The sequence below is a fragment of the Rhincodon typus genome, chromosome 31 (genome assembly GCF_021869965.1).
Source record: "Rhincodon typus isolate 14 chromosome 31, sRhiTyp1.1, whole genome shotgun sequence".
In the NCBI taxonomy this organism is placed as follows: domain Eukaryota; kingdom Metazoa; phylum Chordata; class Chondrichthyes; order Orectolobiformes; family Rhincodontidae; genus Rhincodon; species Rhincodon typus.
The window spans coordinates 32610262-32628560 of record NC_063362.1 but is presented as its reverse complement, the minus strand read 5'-3'; the positions used below and the strand labels follow the sequence as shown (position 1 = coordinate 32628560).

The following is an 18299-nucleotide window of genomic DNA, read 5'->3' as shown; positions in this document are numbered from 1 at the left end:
ATCAACTATATAGAAGCTCGGTTAGTCTGCATCTGGAGTACTGTGTGCAGGCTTTATTTTGGTCTCCTTATCCCAGGAAAGATATCATCGCCATATGAGCTTGTGCAGCAACGGTTCACTAGGCTTGATCCCTGGATGACGTGCATGGCCTGTGAAGAGAGACTGGGCAAACTGGACCTGGGCTCTAGAGTTTCAAAGAATGAGAGGTGACTTCATTTGAAGCATACTTAAGGGTTAGACCAGGTAAATGCAGGTAAAATGTAGGTTGGTGAGTCTAGACCCGGGGCATAAAGTTAAAAATGAGGAGAAATTACTTGGGTCTGGGGTGGGTAAAAGGCATTGAAATATTTGATCAGTCATGCTCATTGATAGCCTCCTGCAGTTTACAGCTATTCTCACTATTTACTGCTCCACTAATTTTCGTGTCATGCATGAACTTCTGAACCGTCCTGCTTTGGTTTAAATCCATATCGTTCAGGAACACCAATAGGCTCCCAGCATTCTCCGACCATCACCCTCTATTTCCTGCTCCTCAGCCAGTTTTGGATGTGATGTACTGCTTTGCTTTGGATCACCTGGACTTTAATTTTCTTGACCAGTCTGCCATGAAGGATCTTATCAAAACCATTGGTAAAGTCCAGGCAGACGACATCAAATGCTCTCATCAACAATCCTGATTACAGGCTCAAAGAAATCTGATCGAATTTCTCAGACACTAAGTGAGCCACATATTCAGAGTGAGGGAATCTTCACCAGAGGGAGACAGTTTTAGCTTGGAATTTGGATCAAAATCTGAATTACAACTGGTAAATATTTTGTGCTTAATAATCGAGTAAAAGTCAGAACCAGACCTAGAACTAATAACCTTTAAGAAAATTAAACTAGTCCAGTTAAACAGGTAGCTGCCTGATAGTGGTTTCTCCTGAACATGCTGAAATTCCTTGCCTGAATTAGGTGCTAATTACAGTAGCATGAAGTTCAGAAAAACAAGTCAGTAAAATCAGAACTGCCGCTAAAAGGGTTTGTTCAAAGCACATAGTCAGAGCAAGGGAGACTTTGCCAGAGTGAGTAACTGAAAATTTGGGTCATTGTCTGAATTCAACTGGTAAATTAGTCTGGATTGTTTTGAACAGCAGGGCAGGTTTAACAGGCTGAATGGCCTCCTTCTGTTCCAATGTTCGGAAATCCTTGCTGATTATCCCTGATTAATCTGTGTCCCTCCAAGTACATGTATACTCAGTCTCAGAATTCTTGTTAATATCTTCCCAATAACCCAGGTTATTCTGACTGGCTTGTTATTTCCTGGTCGGTTCCTGCCTCCCTTTTTTAATTTGGGACAATTTTAGACATCCTCTGGCATGTCACCTGTGGCTAGAGATGATATAAAGATTACTGCCAGGGCCCTTGATATCTATTCCATTACATCCTTCAACATCCTGGAATCCAGGCCAATGCCGTCCCACAGTTTTTATCTGCAAGTAGCTGCTCCCAGTCCACTTAGGCTAAATTGTATCACATCTTCGTATGTCTGTGAATCTCTGATGTACAACATGGCTAGGGCTGTGGTGTGAGAGTGGAGTTCAAAAATTACTTTGCAAGCCAAAGGTACTGCTAGTGCATTAGTAAAATGTTGCAGATGCTGGTTATATGAAGTATCTGATCTTTCATCTCAATTATTTAAGTCATTGACCTGAAAATTTTTTTTCTGTCCATGAATTTTGCCTGATCTGCTAAGTACTCCTGTTTTAAGTTATGATACATGTTTGCTGAAGGTTCCTTGCAACATTCCTTTACTCCCCAATCTAGATGCGTTGCTTCCATAAGTTAAGTTGCCTGATTCTAGAAGATTTTTAACATTCTTGATGCACGCCTCTACAATGTTGTATAAGGTTTTGTTCAGCTTACATAATGGATCAAGATTTTTTTTAAAAAACCTGCTGAATCCCATTTTGTAACCATTTTATTATGATTATTTATTGATATTTAATGAATGGAATTATGCTAATAATGTCATCTCTGTATTGGGATTAATTTTAACACTGCTGTTACTGCCAAATTTCTAGGTTCAGTGTATGAAAGTGTATGCTGTACTATAGGTTTCAGTATCTATTTATGAATTGCATGAAAGATGTTGATTTGTCATTTGAAATTTTGTTATAAGTTTGCTAAATCAAGGAGTCTCCTTCATTTGAGCATGTGCTAGGCATTTCCAAACATGTTGCCACTTTTCGATTTGATGTAACAATTTTTGTATGGTCCTTAATGTTTGAGGTAGTATATACATGACTGAGAACAATGAGTCATTACTGTGGGCAAGTCTTGCTGCATCCATCACACTGCAAATAAAAATTGAGGGAGAATGCATAGTAAATGTAAACTTTATATTTCAAACTTAAACTTATTCTGTATATACCGGTGAATAAAGGATGCCTGCAGGTTATTAGATCCAGCATTCTACATAATTTTCAATTTCAGTAACCTCTCAATGCATAAAGGAGCAAGCCAGTGTCATAATTTCAGATCCGAGAGCTTTATTTTTACTGTTTGGTACTTTGCAAAGTTAACTCTCACCCTCTGTGGTACCGCATAGGACATTACAATAATCTAACTATTCTGGCCAAAGAAGTTGAAAATCACGGAACATTTCCACTCCTATCACTTTTACTGGCATTGATGGAAATTTGTGTACGTAATTGTGTAAGGAGGACAGCATTGGGCTTGACTGTGATGTCTTCCATAATTAAAGAGCTTGTACAAGAGTTCCAGGCCCATATCTAAGAAATTAGCTCTTAATGGAATCAGTACTTAGAGAGAAGAGAAATCTTGCAAGATTAGAAATCAAATATACATTAAAGTACTACAAATAAAGTTCAGTTATTTTATACTACTGTGGTTCATTCAGCTTTCTGAATGAATACGCAATCAAAAAATGAATTATCTTTATCAGAACAATGAAATGTATATGATATTCTACTAAACGATTTTGGTTCCCTCCTGAGTGTAATTTTGAAACATTCATTTAACCTTATAATCACTTTGAAAACTAACAGCATCTTTGTTTAGATGGGATTTTATTCAGCAACGTTGCATTGTTCACCGTGTCCTGAAGCCACAGTCATTTCTTTTAAAACAGTCCTAATGGATTTTATGTAAATTAGGGGCGTTTCTAACTGTGCACCAAGGACTGTTAGAAATTTCTGGGCGTTTTTTCATAAAGAGTAGGGAACTCCCATTCCTTAGAGAAGATTAATAGCAACACCCATAGCTCAGTGACAGAAAGAGAGAGGTTTTAGTTCAGTTTTGGACAGTTCTGAAACAAAAGAAGTTGGATGAAGGTGTGCTCCTGAGAAAGGGAGAAGATTGTTAGATTTGTTAACACTGAATTATCTCAAAGTAAGAAGTTCCATTTTTTGGATAAAACCCTAAGGAAGTTTTATCAAAGTTGAGTACATTTGAACTCTGATGTCGATCCAGGAAGTGTCTGTCATATTTTTCCAGACCAAGAGTTGAAGTAATGTTAACTTAAGCTTATGAAGGTACTAGAAAAGCTTTTTCCCCTCTGGTGCGAGTATTGTTCAAGAGGAACTTTTGGATACTGTAATGGAGTGTTTTGGAATTAGTGAAATTTAACCGCATGTTTAAAAATATCAGTGTTGTATGTAAGTAGATTGGATTATTCTGTTTTATCTTCATTTCTACTAGTTATTCTGTTAAACAGAACTTTATCAACATCAGCTGGATCATCATAACATTGAAGTTGAAGTTTAATTATTACCCAGTTTTCTTGTATTTTTGTGATTCTGATTGTTCTTCATATTTGGGATGTTCACATAGTTTGTTTCCTGGAATGAAGAGGTTGTGCTGTGAAGAATGGTAAAGCAGATTGGCAGTACACTTTCTGAAGTGTAGAATAAGGAGAGATGAACTTATTGAAACAATCTAAGATGCTGAGGGAGCTTGTGAAGGTCAATGCTGAAATAATTTGTCCCCCTCATTGGGTAATGAAAATGTAGAATGCATAGTTTTTGAGCAAGTGATCACTGATTTGATAAGGAAAGGAGGAAGAATTTCTTTTCCGGGTAATGAATCTTTGGTATTCTGCACTTGAGAGCTGTGGAAGTTGAGTCATTGAATTGTTTCAAAACTAAGTTGGGCAAATTTTTGACTGAGAGTTGAGGGTTATGGAGAACAGCCAGGACAGTGGAGATGAGGCCAGGATCAGAGCAGCAACGTCTTATTGAGTGCAGTGCAGGCTCAAAGGACCTTACATCCTGCAATTCCTTATATTTCTTACGTTGTTAAATTTCAGATTGGTCCTGACCTGGGTAATTCTAGCAATCATTAGGATGCCTTTTTCCTAGATTAGGAAATGGTCTCCAGCAGTCATCAATGTTTTGCATCCTTAACCTAGTGTTACTTAATTTTACTTTTCTTGATGTGACTTAATAACCATGTAATGTTTCAAATTTCACAATTCTAGAACCCGGGACACCTTCCATTCAGCATTTTTTGAATTCCTTTGTTGAATCACCAACAGTCACAGCTGTACCACTATGGCAATAAGATTGGAGAGCCATGGTTTCTAACCATCATTTGTGTCTAAAATTCAGTTTTTAGTGAATCTCCAGGCAGATGAAATCATTGGTAATTATTCTGAATTTCCAAGTGCAAATTTAATAGTCAACTGGGTAGAGATTATTTCAGGGAATAAAATTTTGCATAGTTGTGAGATGTATATGTTATCTGAGCTCTTCCACTAAAATTGACAATATTAATTTTGTTATTCCTTTGCAGAAATTGGAGTTTACTATATCGGATGTTTCTAGTCCTACTGAAGCACTTTCAAAAATGGAGCTGTCTGCTGAAGAACTGAACAAGTGGCTAGAAAAGCTTATTATTGAAGACAGGGCTAGCAATGAGCAAGTCTTTGACTGGGTAGAAGTAGGTTGAATTATTGGAATGTAAGATTAAACCATTCTGTGCTATTTTTTAAAATTGATCATATTGCTCCATTTACAAGGGTAATTGCTTTCTGATGAAGCTATTAAAATAACAGCATCACCCTGAGAAATGATGTACTCATGTCTTGTTAACCTTTTTGATGTGTAATAGCTAACATTTGTAGAAGCAGTAGTATGACATTGCTTACTCTTCCCAAATCACGGATAAATATTTAAATACAGCAACTACCAGGCCTAATGCGTCATATTAAAAATTAATATGATCATCAGAAAGACATTTAGCATGCTTGCCTTCATTGCTCAGACCTTTGAGTACAGGAGTTGGGACATAATGTTGAGGTTGTATAGTACATTGGTGAGGCCTATTCTGGAGTACTGAGTACAGTTCTGGTTCCTCTGTTAAAGGAGGGATATTATTAAATGGGAGGGGATTCAGAAATGTTTTACCAGAATGTTGTTATAAAAATAAGCTAGATAGGTTGGGACCTTGTTCACTGGAGAGTAGGAAGTTGAGGGGTGACCTTATAGAGGTTTATAAAATCATGAAGAGCACAGATAAGGTGAATAGTAAGGGTCTTTTCCCTAGGGTGAGGGAGTTCAAAACTAGGGGGCATATTTTTAAGGTGAGAGGAGAAAGTTTTTAGAAAGGACATGAGGGGCAACTTTTACACAGAGAATAGTTCATGTGTGATTGTACCACCAGAGGGAGTGATAATGCAGGTACAGTTACATCATTTAAAAGATATTAAAGGTGCAACACTTCACCTGCACTTCCCAGAATCTAGTCTACTGCGTTCGCTGCTTACAATGTGGTCTCCTGTACATTGGGGAAACGAAGCGTAGACTTGGCGACCGCTTCGCAGAACATCTGCATTCTGCTCACAAAAAAGACCCTGAACTACCTGTTGCCTGCACCACCCTGCTCCCTGGCCAACATCTCTGTCTCTGGCTTGCTGCAGTGTTCCAGTGAAGCCCAACGCAAGCTGGAGGAACACCACCTCATCTTCTGCTTGGGGACCCTACAGCCCTCCAGACTCAATATTGAATTCAATAATTTTAGGGCCTAAACTCTCCCATGTCCCAGCCCCCCACCCCACACACCAGGCCTTGTTACCACATAGCCTGCCATTACAACACCCCCTGTTGTTAGTCACTAACAGTCCCCATTAACAACTATTCACCCTCCCAGCCTGATCGTTAGCAACTCCTTTGCCTGTCCAACTGTCTTTCTCTCTCTTAGGGCTGTATCCTATCGTTTACTCCCTGCCCCACCCACCTCCCTATTTTCTGCATATAAACTGACATTTTCCCAGCCACCATCAGTTCTGAGGAAGTGTCACCGGACCCGAAACGTTAACTCTGTTTTCTCCTTCACAAATGCTGCCAGACCTGCTGAGCTTTTTCAGCAGCTTTGATTTTGATCATTTAAAAGATATTTGGATAAGAGCATGAATAGGAAGGGTTTAGAGGGATAGAGGCCATACACAGGGAAGTGGGACTAGTTTAGTTTGGGAACATGGTCAGTGTGGACTAGTTGGACCGAAGGGTCTGTTTCCGTACTATATGACTCTAAATATATAAAACAATAGCAATATTTGTTTATGTGAGGATTATATCTCATGTGAAAATGCATAAACTTAAATAGCCTGCTATATGCCAGCATCTAGTCAGGAATCTGATCAATTTAACCTGCCGTCCCTGCAAGAGTTTAGGTGACTGATGTTATATGCTGTTGGTCATTTTATTTCATAGTAGTGGAGCGTTGCATTGAATTTTAATTCTTCGTATGTAGTAAAAACAGTAAAGGCAGGCAGTGTACACTGTGTCAGGCAAATTGATTCTCCATGTGTGGTTTTCTCAGATTCTGATGATTAAACATTGTGTTGAATTTCCATTCATCTCTGGTGATTTGCTCACCACAAATAATCAATTAGTTGAAGATTTATTGTGATGTGACAAATTTTCATTACTTCCTGATTAAATTCACAAATCTGGCAAGAACCTTGAGTAATTAGTCAAGAACAAGTACAGATATCTACCGTATAAAAGAAAAATAGTGCAGACACATTTCATGGCGAAAACAATTGAACTTCAGATCTATTTCATTGCCATTTGACTTTGGAGTAAATTCTAATAACCTTTTTAACTTTTTATTTAATAAACACTCATCTGTTAACAGCTTCATTCTGTTCTGAGCTGTTTAACTTGTAAATGATTTCTGGACTCAAATCCCATTCCAGAATCTTGAGCACAATGACTAGACTACCACTCCAATTCTGTACAGAGGGAAATAATATGTTTGGTATTTATTTTAAATGAAAGCCCTATCTACTCCCTGAGATGGGCCAAAGGATCCCATTGCACAGTTTCAGACAAGTGCGAACTGGTTGCTGTGTGTCCAACATTACAAGTGACTACACTTCCAAACTATTGGCTACAAAATGACTTCGGATGTTCTGATGTTATGAGAGGTGCAAGTCTCGTCATAGAAAGGTATAATGAAGGAACAGGTCTTTTTTTCCCCTCCGCAAGCCACACTAGTCTGTCTCCAAATATTTTGATTTTTTTTTTAAACAACTGTCTAATTCTCTTTTTAAAGCATTTCAAATTCTACTTCAGCATGGTTTGTGACGGAATTCCATAGACTAACCATCTGCTTACTGAAATTGTTCTAATTTATTTATTAAGCATTAAATTTGCTCCCTCATTACCACATCATTGAATAATAAAAAAGAAACCACCTTGAGTTGGTGAGTGTAACATGGCAAACCAACTGGACGGAACACTGACAAAAACCTTTAAAATTCAACTTCAAGACACCGCAGTTCCCTGTCCTCTTTTCTCGCGAGTTCAGTATTTTGAGTAAGGCTGTTGATGTCAAATTCTAAAAGTATTTATTTTTCCCTTTTAGGCTAATTTAGATGAATCACAGGTTGGGTCGTCTACATTCCTTCGAGCTTTAATGACAACAGTTTGTAGATCAGCTATTACAGGTAGAATTAGCAATCTTTTGGACTCTGTTCTTTCCAATATACCATGTACTTCATTTTTCATTTGGTGAATTATATAACAGTTGTTCACAATTTATAGCTCATGGGGTCTCATTTTTAAAAATCCAAGTGTAATGTAAAACGTTAGAAAAATGATTTGATGTTTTGATTAACCACCAATGCCCCTACAATATTTAAATTGGAGTTTAGAAAATGTAAATGCAAATCTATAGTTCTATGTTAATCATAAATGTTTAAATGCCAAATGAGCATTGATACTGTTTGCCATAATAAGTGAGGAACCACACTAAATTTCGCTGAAGACAGTTTATAAGAGTGGTAAGTAACCACATGGAGACTAGAAGTAAACAGGTTCTATAAATTTCTCCTTTTGTCACATAACTCAGTGAATACAGAGTCCATAATATAAGCTATCATGGTCATAAATGCTTGATGCCTTTCTAAAAGTTGAGCAATTTTTTTTTAATTGAGCTTGAGAAATGTATTGTAACTGCTCCAAGGATTTGTTTTGACTAGTCTTGCTACAGGTTGAGATGCAAGTGGTAACTGATATAGGTGGTGCTATTATACTCCAATGAAGAGACCGAATCAGCGAAGCTGAGAGACAGTTTTTAGCATGGGAGGATCAAAGGTCTCCATGATGGGCTACTAATTTCATCAAAGCCATTTTGCATAGCTCTGCCATTCCTCCAGTACAAAGAGAATCTAAGGGTGATATTTTAGCAGTTAATGTAAGTAGGCTGACTGTGTCCCAGTAACGTCACTTTTCCACTTACTTTGTGATCAGACATTGTCTAATCTGTGTAAGTGTTGTCTACTGAATGGAATCTGGCAATGAAGAGAATTGCAAATTGTATTTTGCTTCAGTGTGTCTGCAAATACAACCTAATGAGAAATTGCTGAATGGAATAGAAAACACGTTGGATGAATATTAAAATTTTGAGTAACTGAATATTTTTTTGAAAATCGCACGATATTAGTATGTTCATAGTTACTTTTTAAATGCCTGTATTTGTTAATTAAAAACCTTGCTGCAATTATCAGCAATGACCCTCCAGGTGTCAGATGTCTCCCCTAGTGTGTAAATGATCTTTTGGCCTCAGCATCCTCTGTTTTTTTGGAGGAGAAAGTCCATATTGTCAGTAGTAATTATACATTTTGGGATATATGGTAGATGGTTTCATAGGATAATTTGTCTCTTGTAACATCAGACAAAAATAGTGGATTATAAATGGTCCTCTGGGGCAAAACAAAATGGGGCGGAGTTGCTACATGTGTAGGGGAATAGTAAATTCTTTCTACATAGGATAATGTCTCTCAGCTTGATCTGCTTGCCATTCAAAGAGATCCTGGATGATCCTCTATGTTTGCTTCATATCCTTCCTTCCTTATCTAATCAATATCTATCAGTCTCCATCCTAAAAACATAATTGACCCAATACTAAAACCTTTTGGGGAAGTCATTTCCACTTGCCTCCTAATTCACTCTGAAATGACCTATCGCCGGGGATGGCTTTCCTTGTTTTTAACAGATCAACTGTTAATTTAATTTAAAATTAATTACAGTATTTCTGCTTTATATCCACTAGGACCTGCATTTGTGATGTGCATTTGAATAAAGATTAAGTAGAGCAAAGTTGTTTGTGCTGCTCCCTCTGAAACTCGATGTCTTAATTTTTTTTTCATTCATGGGATGTGGGCGTAACTGGTTAGGCCAGCATTTGTTGCCCATCCCTAATTGCCCAAAGGGCTGTTAAGAGTCAACAACACTGCTGTGGGTCTGGCGTCACATTTAAGTTAGACCGGGGTAAGGAAGTTAGTCCCTAAAGGGAGTTAGTAAACCAGATGGGTTTTTCCAACAATGGCTTCATGGTCATCATTAGATTCTTAATTCCAGATATTTATTGAATTCAAATTCCACCATCTGCTGTGGCAGGATTCGAACCCAGGTCCCCAGAACGTTGACTGGGTCTCTGGATTAACAGTCCAGCGATAATACCACTAGGCCATCAGCACCTCCAAATATTTTAAAACACTGTGGCAGATAAAATAAGAACCTCTGGAATTTATAGAAAGGTGTATTATCCAGGCTTACTATGGAACAAACATTTTTAAAATTCCAATGCACATCATGTATGTGAAATGTGTTATTTAGTCAGACTATTCTGCAAAAATCAAGTTTAAATCGATGTTTTTATTTCATCTAGGGTTATGGCATTAAAGATGCTTTTGATACTTTTGTACACTTGTCTTCTTTTCCAATACTGCGTTGTTATCTATAGGGGAAGGAGCTCCAAGTCGAGTGGATGCAAACGTTGTACAGCAGAGATTGCGATTATTACTGAAGTACCTTAACTCCGATACTGAAAGAGAATTACAAGCACTTTATGCACTACAAGCATTAATAGTAAAACTTGATCAACCCCCTAGTAAGTATTGTACTTAACTTTTGGTGCAATTTAATCTAAATTCTGAGTTATACTCAATCTTGTCTCATGTCTACCTTTCCTTCTCTTTATTCCTTGTCCTTATCCCCAACAACGTATTCCCTCAAAGAGGTCATTTTCATTCTGTCATGGGATGTGGGTGTTGCTGGCAATGCCAGTATTTATTGTTCATCCCTCATTGTCCAGAAGGCAATTAAGATACAGCCACATTACTGTGGACTTGGAATATAACCCAGACCAAGCAAGGCTAGCATTCTAGTTTATTTTTAAACAACAATTGACACAGGTTACACAGTCAGTATTAGGCTATCTTTTCATTCTTGATTTTTCTTTCATTGAATTCAAATTTCACCATCTGTCATGGTAGGATTCAAACCCTTATCCCTGGAACATTAGTCTGGGGATCTGGTCTACAAGTCTACAAGTATTACCACTGGAGTACTGCCTCAACAAACAGAAAGGTGAAGATTTATGTTACCAGACCTTTTAAGCATTTACACATCAGTTCCTGAATTATTCACTTCTAAAAAAAGAAAGTGGCCTAATTCTGTGCATGTGGTACTTTTAACATATTTATCACTATCACAATGTCTCTTTGAACTTATTGGTTTACAATAAGTATCAAAGGAACTCCCTGGTTTAGTGGGTGAACATACAATATTACATGGTACCAGGCCACGTAAACCAAGAGACTTTGTTGACTTGTCAGATGGGAACAAGGGGTATAAGGGGAGTAGGAGTGTACTTACGAGGGAAATCAAGAGGCCTAAAAGGGGACATGAAATAGCTTTGGTATATAGGGTTAAGGAGAATCCAGAGAGATTCCACAAATACGTTAAGGACAAAGGAGTAACTAGGGAGAGATTGGAGCCCTTTAAAGATTAACAAGGCTATGTGTGGAACCACAGGAGATGGGTGAGATACTGAATTAATATTTCATGTCAGTATTTACTGTGAAGAAGGGCATGGAAGCTAGGGTACTTAGGGAAATAAACATTGATGTCTTGAAAAGTGTCTGTATTTCAGAAGAGGAAATGCTGGAGGTCTTAAAATGCATAAAGGTAGATAAATTACTGGGAACTGATCAGGGACCAAAACAGATTGCTGGGCCTGTTGCTGAGACACTTGTATCATCGACAGCCATGGGTGAGGAGCCAGAAGAGTGGAGGGTGGGTAATGTGGTGTCATTATTTAAGAAAGGTGGTAAGAATGAGCCAGGGAGCTATTGACCAGTGAGCCTGACGTCGGTGGTGGTGGTGAAGTTGTTGGAGGGGATTTTGAGAGACAGGATTTTACATGCATTTGTAAAAGCAAGGACTGATTAGGGATCGTCAGAATGGCTTTGTCTCATTAGCTTGATTGAGTTTTTTGGAGCGGTGACAAAGAAAATTGATAAAAGCAGAGCAGTAGACATTGCCTATATGGTCTTCAGCAAGGCGATCGACAAGATTCTGTGTTGTAGACTGGTTAGCAAGGTTAGATCGCATGGAATACCGGGGGAGCTACCTTGATGGATACTAAATTGGCTTGAAAGTAGGAAACAGAGGGTGTTGATGGAGGGTTGTTCTTCAGACGAAAGGCCTGTCACCAGAAGTGTGCTGTGAGGATCCACTGCTTTTTGTCATTTATATAAATGATTTGGATGTGAACATAGGAGGTATGATTAGTAATTTGCAGATGACACCAAAATTGGTTTATTGTGGACAACCAAGAAGGTTACCTCAGAGTACAAAGGGATCTTGATCAGATGGGCCAGTGGGCTGAGGAGTGGCAGATGAGTTTAATTTAGATAAATGTAAGGTGTTGCATTGGGGTAATGCAAACCAGGGCAGGACTTACATAGTTAATGGTAGTGCCCTGGAGACTGTTACTGAACAAAGAGACCAAGGGGTGAAGGTGAATAGTTCCGAGAAAGTGGAGTCAAATGTAAACAGGATAGTGAAGAAGGCATTTGGCACGCTTGCCTTCATTGGTCGCTGCATTGAATAGGGAGTTGGGACATCATATTGCAACTGTACAGGACATTGAGGCTGCTTTTAAAATACTACATTCAATTCTGGTCTCCCTGTTATAGAAAAGGTGTTGTTAAGAAAAGATTTACAAGGATGTTGCCACAATTGGAGGGTTTGAACTATAGTGAACGTCTGAATAGGCTGAGACTTTTCCCTGGAGCATAGATAGGGTGAATAGCCACAGTTTTTTTCCCAGGGTTGAGGACTCCAAAATTGGAGAGCATAGATTTGAGGTGAGAGAGGAAAAATTTAAAAGGGATACAAGGGGCAACTTTATCACGCAGAGGTTGGTGCATGTATGGAACAAGCTGCCAGAGGACGTGGTGGAGGTGGTGACATTTATGACATTTTAAAAAGCATCTGGGTGGGTACATGAATAGGAAGTGTTTCGAGGGATATGGGCCAAATGCTGGCAAATAGAACTAGATCAGTTTAGGACATCGAGTTGGACCAAAGGGTCTGTTTCTGTGCTGTATACCTTAATGACCGAGGTCTTGACCCAAAGTGGTGGTAGCATGCTGCATGTGACTATCATATTCTTGGGTTAGACTGGGGCTGTGTGGTGGGGAAATGGCTACAATCCCCATCTTGATTTCTATGCAGTTGCTCTTACCACAGAGAAGGGAGGTAATTTCAAGTTGAATAGGCTAAAGCACATCCAGTATGTTGGATCATAAAAAATTGAACTGGTAAATTACTTTGTTCAAAACTATTGTGTCTTAGATGGCAATGCAGGTAGGCCACTCAACCCAAGGAGTCCATGCTAGAGTGCACTCTCCGCACAAACAGTGATCTCAATTACATAAGGCCATTCTTGTATTTCTTTATTCTCCTTTTCTTCAATTGCCTGTCTTAACTTGCTTGTCACCGGCACTGGTTCAGTCGTTAATTGGAGTCAAATATTCCACAGACTTGCAATCATCTGCATTTTATTTAAAATGTTCTTAGTTTTAATATAAAAGTTGTTATATCAAATCTTGTACAGTTGGTTCTGATGTAACGAGATAGTTCTGTTCTCCTGCAATCTCGCGTTATAAAAAAAATCGCGCAATAGCTGCACCATTTAAACTAACGGGGCCGGAATCGCATCATAGCCAATACATGTAAGGAAAGTTTGCATTCTACAAATAGCGGTCTAAATTCTTCAATCGCATTAAAGCAACATGCGTTGCAGCAGAACTGACAGTATCCATGTCGACTTTCTATCATCTTTGTCCTCCCCTTTCATGACAGGTTTTGCCTCTTAATATGGACAGAAAAATGTTTTACTTGGTGTTACACAATACTAACAGTCTGTGTTCCTTCTCCATCTCTGTCCTTCATACAGACTTGTTAAGAATGTTTTTCGACACTTTGTATGATGAGGATGTTATATCTGAAGATGCATTCTACAAGTGGGAAAGTAGCAAAGACCCAGCAGAGCAGAGCGGCAAAGGGGTAGCGCTAAAATCTGTCACAGCTTTTTTTACATGGCTAAGAGAAGCTGAGGAAGAGTCAGAAGATAACTAAAAAAAAACAAAAAATGTCTTCGCCAATCAAAGTGCAAAAAGGCCAATCATCGCAACAAATATGCACGGATATACAGTCAGCGATCATGATGAAAATTATGGTACACGCACGTAAAGAAAAGCCGCGGTGATGTTAAAGAACCATGGGTGGGAGCACTAAAAAATGTATTATTTATAGAAAATATTTTTGTTTTAAATTTTAAGCTTTTTTGTTATTTTTAAAAGGACAGATGGTTCCACTTCTTTGTGCAGCAAAAAAATAAAAATTTGAACACTTTAATTTATTTTTAGAACTGCAACAGTGATGTAATTTGAGTTTGCAGTTACTGTAAACAGAATGTAACATAGAGAAAAGCAACCCAAACTTTTGCCCACAAGGCCATTTCAAACAAATACAGGGCATCAAAATTTAGTATATGGGCGGGGGTTAACAATGATGGCTGAAAGTAGTAATATGTACCAGTAATTCTTCCTGCCTGCTTCAGCTTGCTCTAGAAATGTACATAACATTCAACTGGAAGATGACGCTCCCCGAATTTCCAAGCCGTACATTATGAACTGCAGAACATGGAGAACTTGTACAAAAAAAATTCAACTTGAGGAAGTGCTTGTAATACTTTCAAACTATAGAGCTACTCAAAAGCTTGTAAATACATAAAGAGAAATATTTAAAAAAATGACTCATTACTATCTTTTCACTTTCAAAACTAAATAAATACAGACCGTGCAAGTTGAAAAAATAAATACAAACTACTGTTTATCTGAGAATTCATGATCACAAGACTGGTTCTACATAAGTTTGCAAACTGGTTTGACCTTTTTTTTGTACTCTGTTACCTCATTGTATTATATAATTGAATGCCCATTGTTGTGACAAGTTGTATCAAATAGCTGGCTGACACTAGTCAGTTATTGGGATGTTGCAGAAAGTTTTTTTGAAAAAATACTGCACAAATGAGGATCCTTTCTCCTTAGAAACTTTCAACCATTGGATTGAGACGCCTGTAAGAGCTTTCGTTGTGAAAGAAAAGGAGGTCAGAATATATGATATAAAAGGGTTACGTTTTCCAAACACAGATGCAACCTTTCACACAAGCTGCTTCCATTGATGCTAGTTACAGCAAATCGAGGATATTACCATGTGAAAGAGCACTTTTCTGAAAGTTATGTGGTTTATCTCATGAGTTGCTGGTTTGATTTAAACAGTGTCTCAAAGATTAACACTAGATTTTACTTGTACCAGTTTGTGCATTTTTTTTGATAATTGGTTTTGAAAAGCTTAGCATAATATGGATCAGCTATGATTTTAAAACTTGCTTCAATGGCAAGATGGCTTTTGGAATGCTTATGAAGATAATGTTCCAGACTCTGAGATGCCATTAAATAACTGCATAACTTGAATTAAATCAGTTCTAGGCTGGTAATATATAATGGGTTGGATTTTTTTTTTCTGTTTTCAAAGTCTGTACATGTTAAATAGTCATGTTCTGGTTTGACGATGTCTCACTTAATCACCCCATTATGTAATGAGATGGGCCTATGAACGCTAAAACCTAGGTTTAAGAGCCATGAGTGTCAATGCTGATTTTATCTTGTTTCAATTTGTAACAAGATGAGCATCAACCTGAATTGCTGTCTGTATGCACCATAGATTGAAATGTGTGCACATCCAAAAAGCTGGAACAGACCCAAAACCAATTGAATTTTCTTGTTCTGTGGTTTATTCTAGAGATGTGACCTGAGGAAGTGGTAAATACCAATGTAAGGATATAAATAATATTCGCTGTATTAACAAAATGGAGATTCGTGTCTATCAGTCATCTTGTGTACAAATTAGAAATACAAAAATAGTAGATACGAGAGTTGAATATACATTCTTACAATTTTTAAGGACCCCAAAATTTGGATTCAAGAAGAGCATTGCAGAACAGTGACTGTCTAGTTGATACAAGATTTATGTTATTGCACTAAATTACTCTGTATTATATGGGTTTTGCTAAGTATTGGTTAGGCCCAAGTGCGCATTAATAAAAAATCAACTATGGTGCTGTGTCAAAACTTGACCATTACAAGTGTTAAACTGCTGTTGGTTTGCCCTGTTCAGTATATAATGATGATATTAGCCTGCTCCTAATTCTTAATCACCACCCAGATGCTGGAATGTCAAAGCTCTGTGAATACCTATTTTATTAGAACATCACTTTGAGTGGCTTATTTCTCATAGTTGTGCATGGAATACCACTTTCAAATCAAGATAAAAAGTAATTGTGCATTTTGTAGTTTGTCATGTTAAATAATTAAAAATGGAAGGTAATTGATCTTGATACAAATCCTTTTAAGTTTAAAGAGCTGAAAAATTCTGCTGAATGCATGAATAGTGCTTTATGAATGTTCCAACTGTATGAAACAGATTTGTACTCAATTATCTCCAGTATCTTTTTCAGTCAATTGTAATCCTTTACCGTTATAAAGTTGTAATTGAGCGACTCATCAATGTGATGCACTTGTGTTCTCTAATTGGCCTGCAGTTTTACAGTTTGAGAACAATTGGGCTAACTAAACTGACCCATCGAAAAAGTATATAAATGAGTGCTGATAAAGAAAGTGTTAAAACGAAATTGCATTCCAACTGAGAATCTTTGCATAATGTTCAGTAGAGCTCAATCTATAAATTCAAGCATTGCAGATAGAAATTAATAATCACACTTAATCTAACAGCAGTCAACTCAAAGGTGGTGTACCTGTAGTTACTTAACAAGAACAGGATAGTTATTGAATCATTCAAGTAGTCAGAAGCTTATCAGTTAATAAAGGATTTACTACAGCTTTTAGTAAGACTTAAGAAGTTTGAGATGAAGCACTACTAAGATCATGATAATGTAGTCAATCAGTAAAGAAGCCTTAAGGGTATTTGATTTTTTTTAAAAATTATTCTCATGTGGGATGTGGGTGTCACTGGCATTTGTTGCCCGTTCCTTGTCACCCTTGAACTGATTGCCGTTTGCAATGGCCTACAAAGCCAACTAAGATTCAACAACATATCTAGTGTTTGGAATCGCATGCAAGCTAGACAGCAGATTTCTTTGCCTGAAGAGCATTAGTGAACCAGATAAGTGTGTATAACAATCGACATGGTTGTCATTAGGCTAGTATATAATTCCAGATTTTATGCATTCAGATTTCTCCATCTGCCATGGAGGAGTTCATTCCCAGAACATTAACGTGGGCCTCTGGATAACTAGCCTGTGTAATTAGAATAACATGACCACCTCCTTGAAGTTGGACATCAGGCTTTTGCTGAAGCAATTTTTCCTGCTCGAATCGTTAAGGAAAGCTTTGATGCAAGGAACTACAATCATTATTTGTTGTGCAGTAATATTTCTTTAACTACTTTTGTCTGTAAAGAAGATAATAAAAACATTGCTCACTGGATTGACCAAGTCCCAGAACACAATCAAGTATTCCTGTGCAAAAGATTAGGTTTATTTACCCCATTAGGGTAACAGAAATTTCAAGTATAGATTATTATTGAATTCTGTTTTTCCTGTTTGTCCTATTATTCCACCATGAGATTGTTATTTCACAATGTTCTCCAAAAAGAGTTTATCTTCACACTTGGTAAATGTACTGAAATTATTTTTAACTTAATACTTGTCACCAGTTTTATTCACACTCTCAGTAGTTCTCATCAGTTTACTTTTTAAAAAATGACCAAATCTAAATCAGCTTTGCAAGTTAAAAGCTCTTTCCCACAGACAGGATTTAACTTCATTCAATCTTGTCACATTTAGGAATTTTGTTTGAGGGGCATCACCTTGATGGGTTTGATTTTCTTTTCTTCCTTCCTCTGATGGCGTTCAGTACTTTGGGGCAATGATGACCTGACGTTCATTTGTCCCTTTATTCTCTTTCATCTCTCCTCTTGCTTGATGTTTCCTGGATAACCTGCTGAATTTGAGATCTCTAGCCTTGGTGTAATCCATCAAATTAACGTATCTGCAACACCCATTCCTAAATTCACCATTGTTACATATGTATTGACTAGTGCTGTTGAAACCACTGCTGTCACCTTCAATTTGGAAATGGTTTAGAATATTTTACACTGTTTCTCTGACATTGGAGGTCAAAAACTCATCCTGAGGAGTTAACGTGAGTGAAGTTAGCTAATTAACTATGTGATAGGAGTACCACAAGCAACCAATTGTTCAGAATACTTAATGGTCATGCTCCATTTCATTGTGGTGCTGTATACTACTGCATAACATTGTAATAACAATTCCCTCTGCTCACCCACAATATAGTTCCAAATTAAAACTTTGAAGTGTGACTCAAGCTAAAAGCAAATTATCATTCTTGAGGT

The 18299-nt window shown here is 37.6% G+C and overlaps 1 protein-coding gene across 1 annotated transcript in view; it reads left to right on the top strand.

The window, feature by feature from the left end:
* LOC109918788 (eukaryotic translation initiation factor 4 gamma 3) overlaps positions 1-16298 on the top strand; it is a 273469-nt gene extending 257171 nt beyond the window's left edge. Inside the window, exons 18-21 of the mRNA XM_048614905.1 lie at positions 4795-4941; positions 7873-7954; positions 10255-10401; positions 13759-16298. Of these exons, the coding sequence (XP_048470862.1) occupies positions 4795-4941; positions 7873-7954; positions 10255-10401; positions 13759-13940 (558 nt within the window). The 3' untranslated portion in view covers positions 13941-16298. The remainder of the gene's footprint in view (positions 1-4794; positions 4942-7872; positions 7955-10254; positions 10402-13758) is intronic.
* The last annotated feature ends 2001 nt before the right edge of the window (positions 16299-18299 follow it).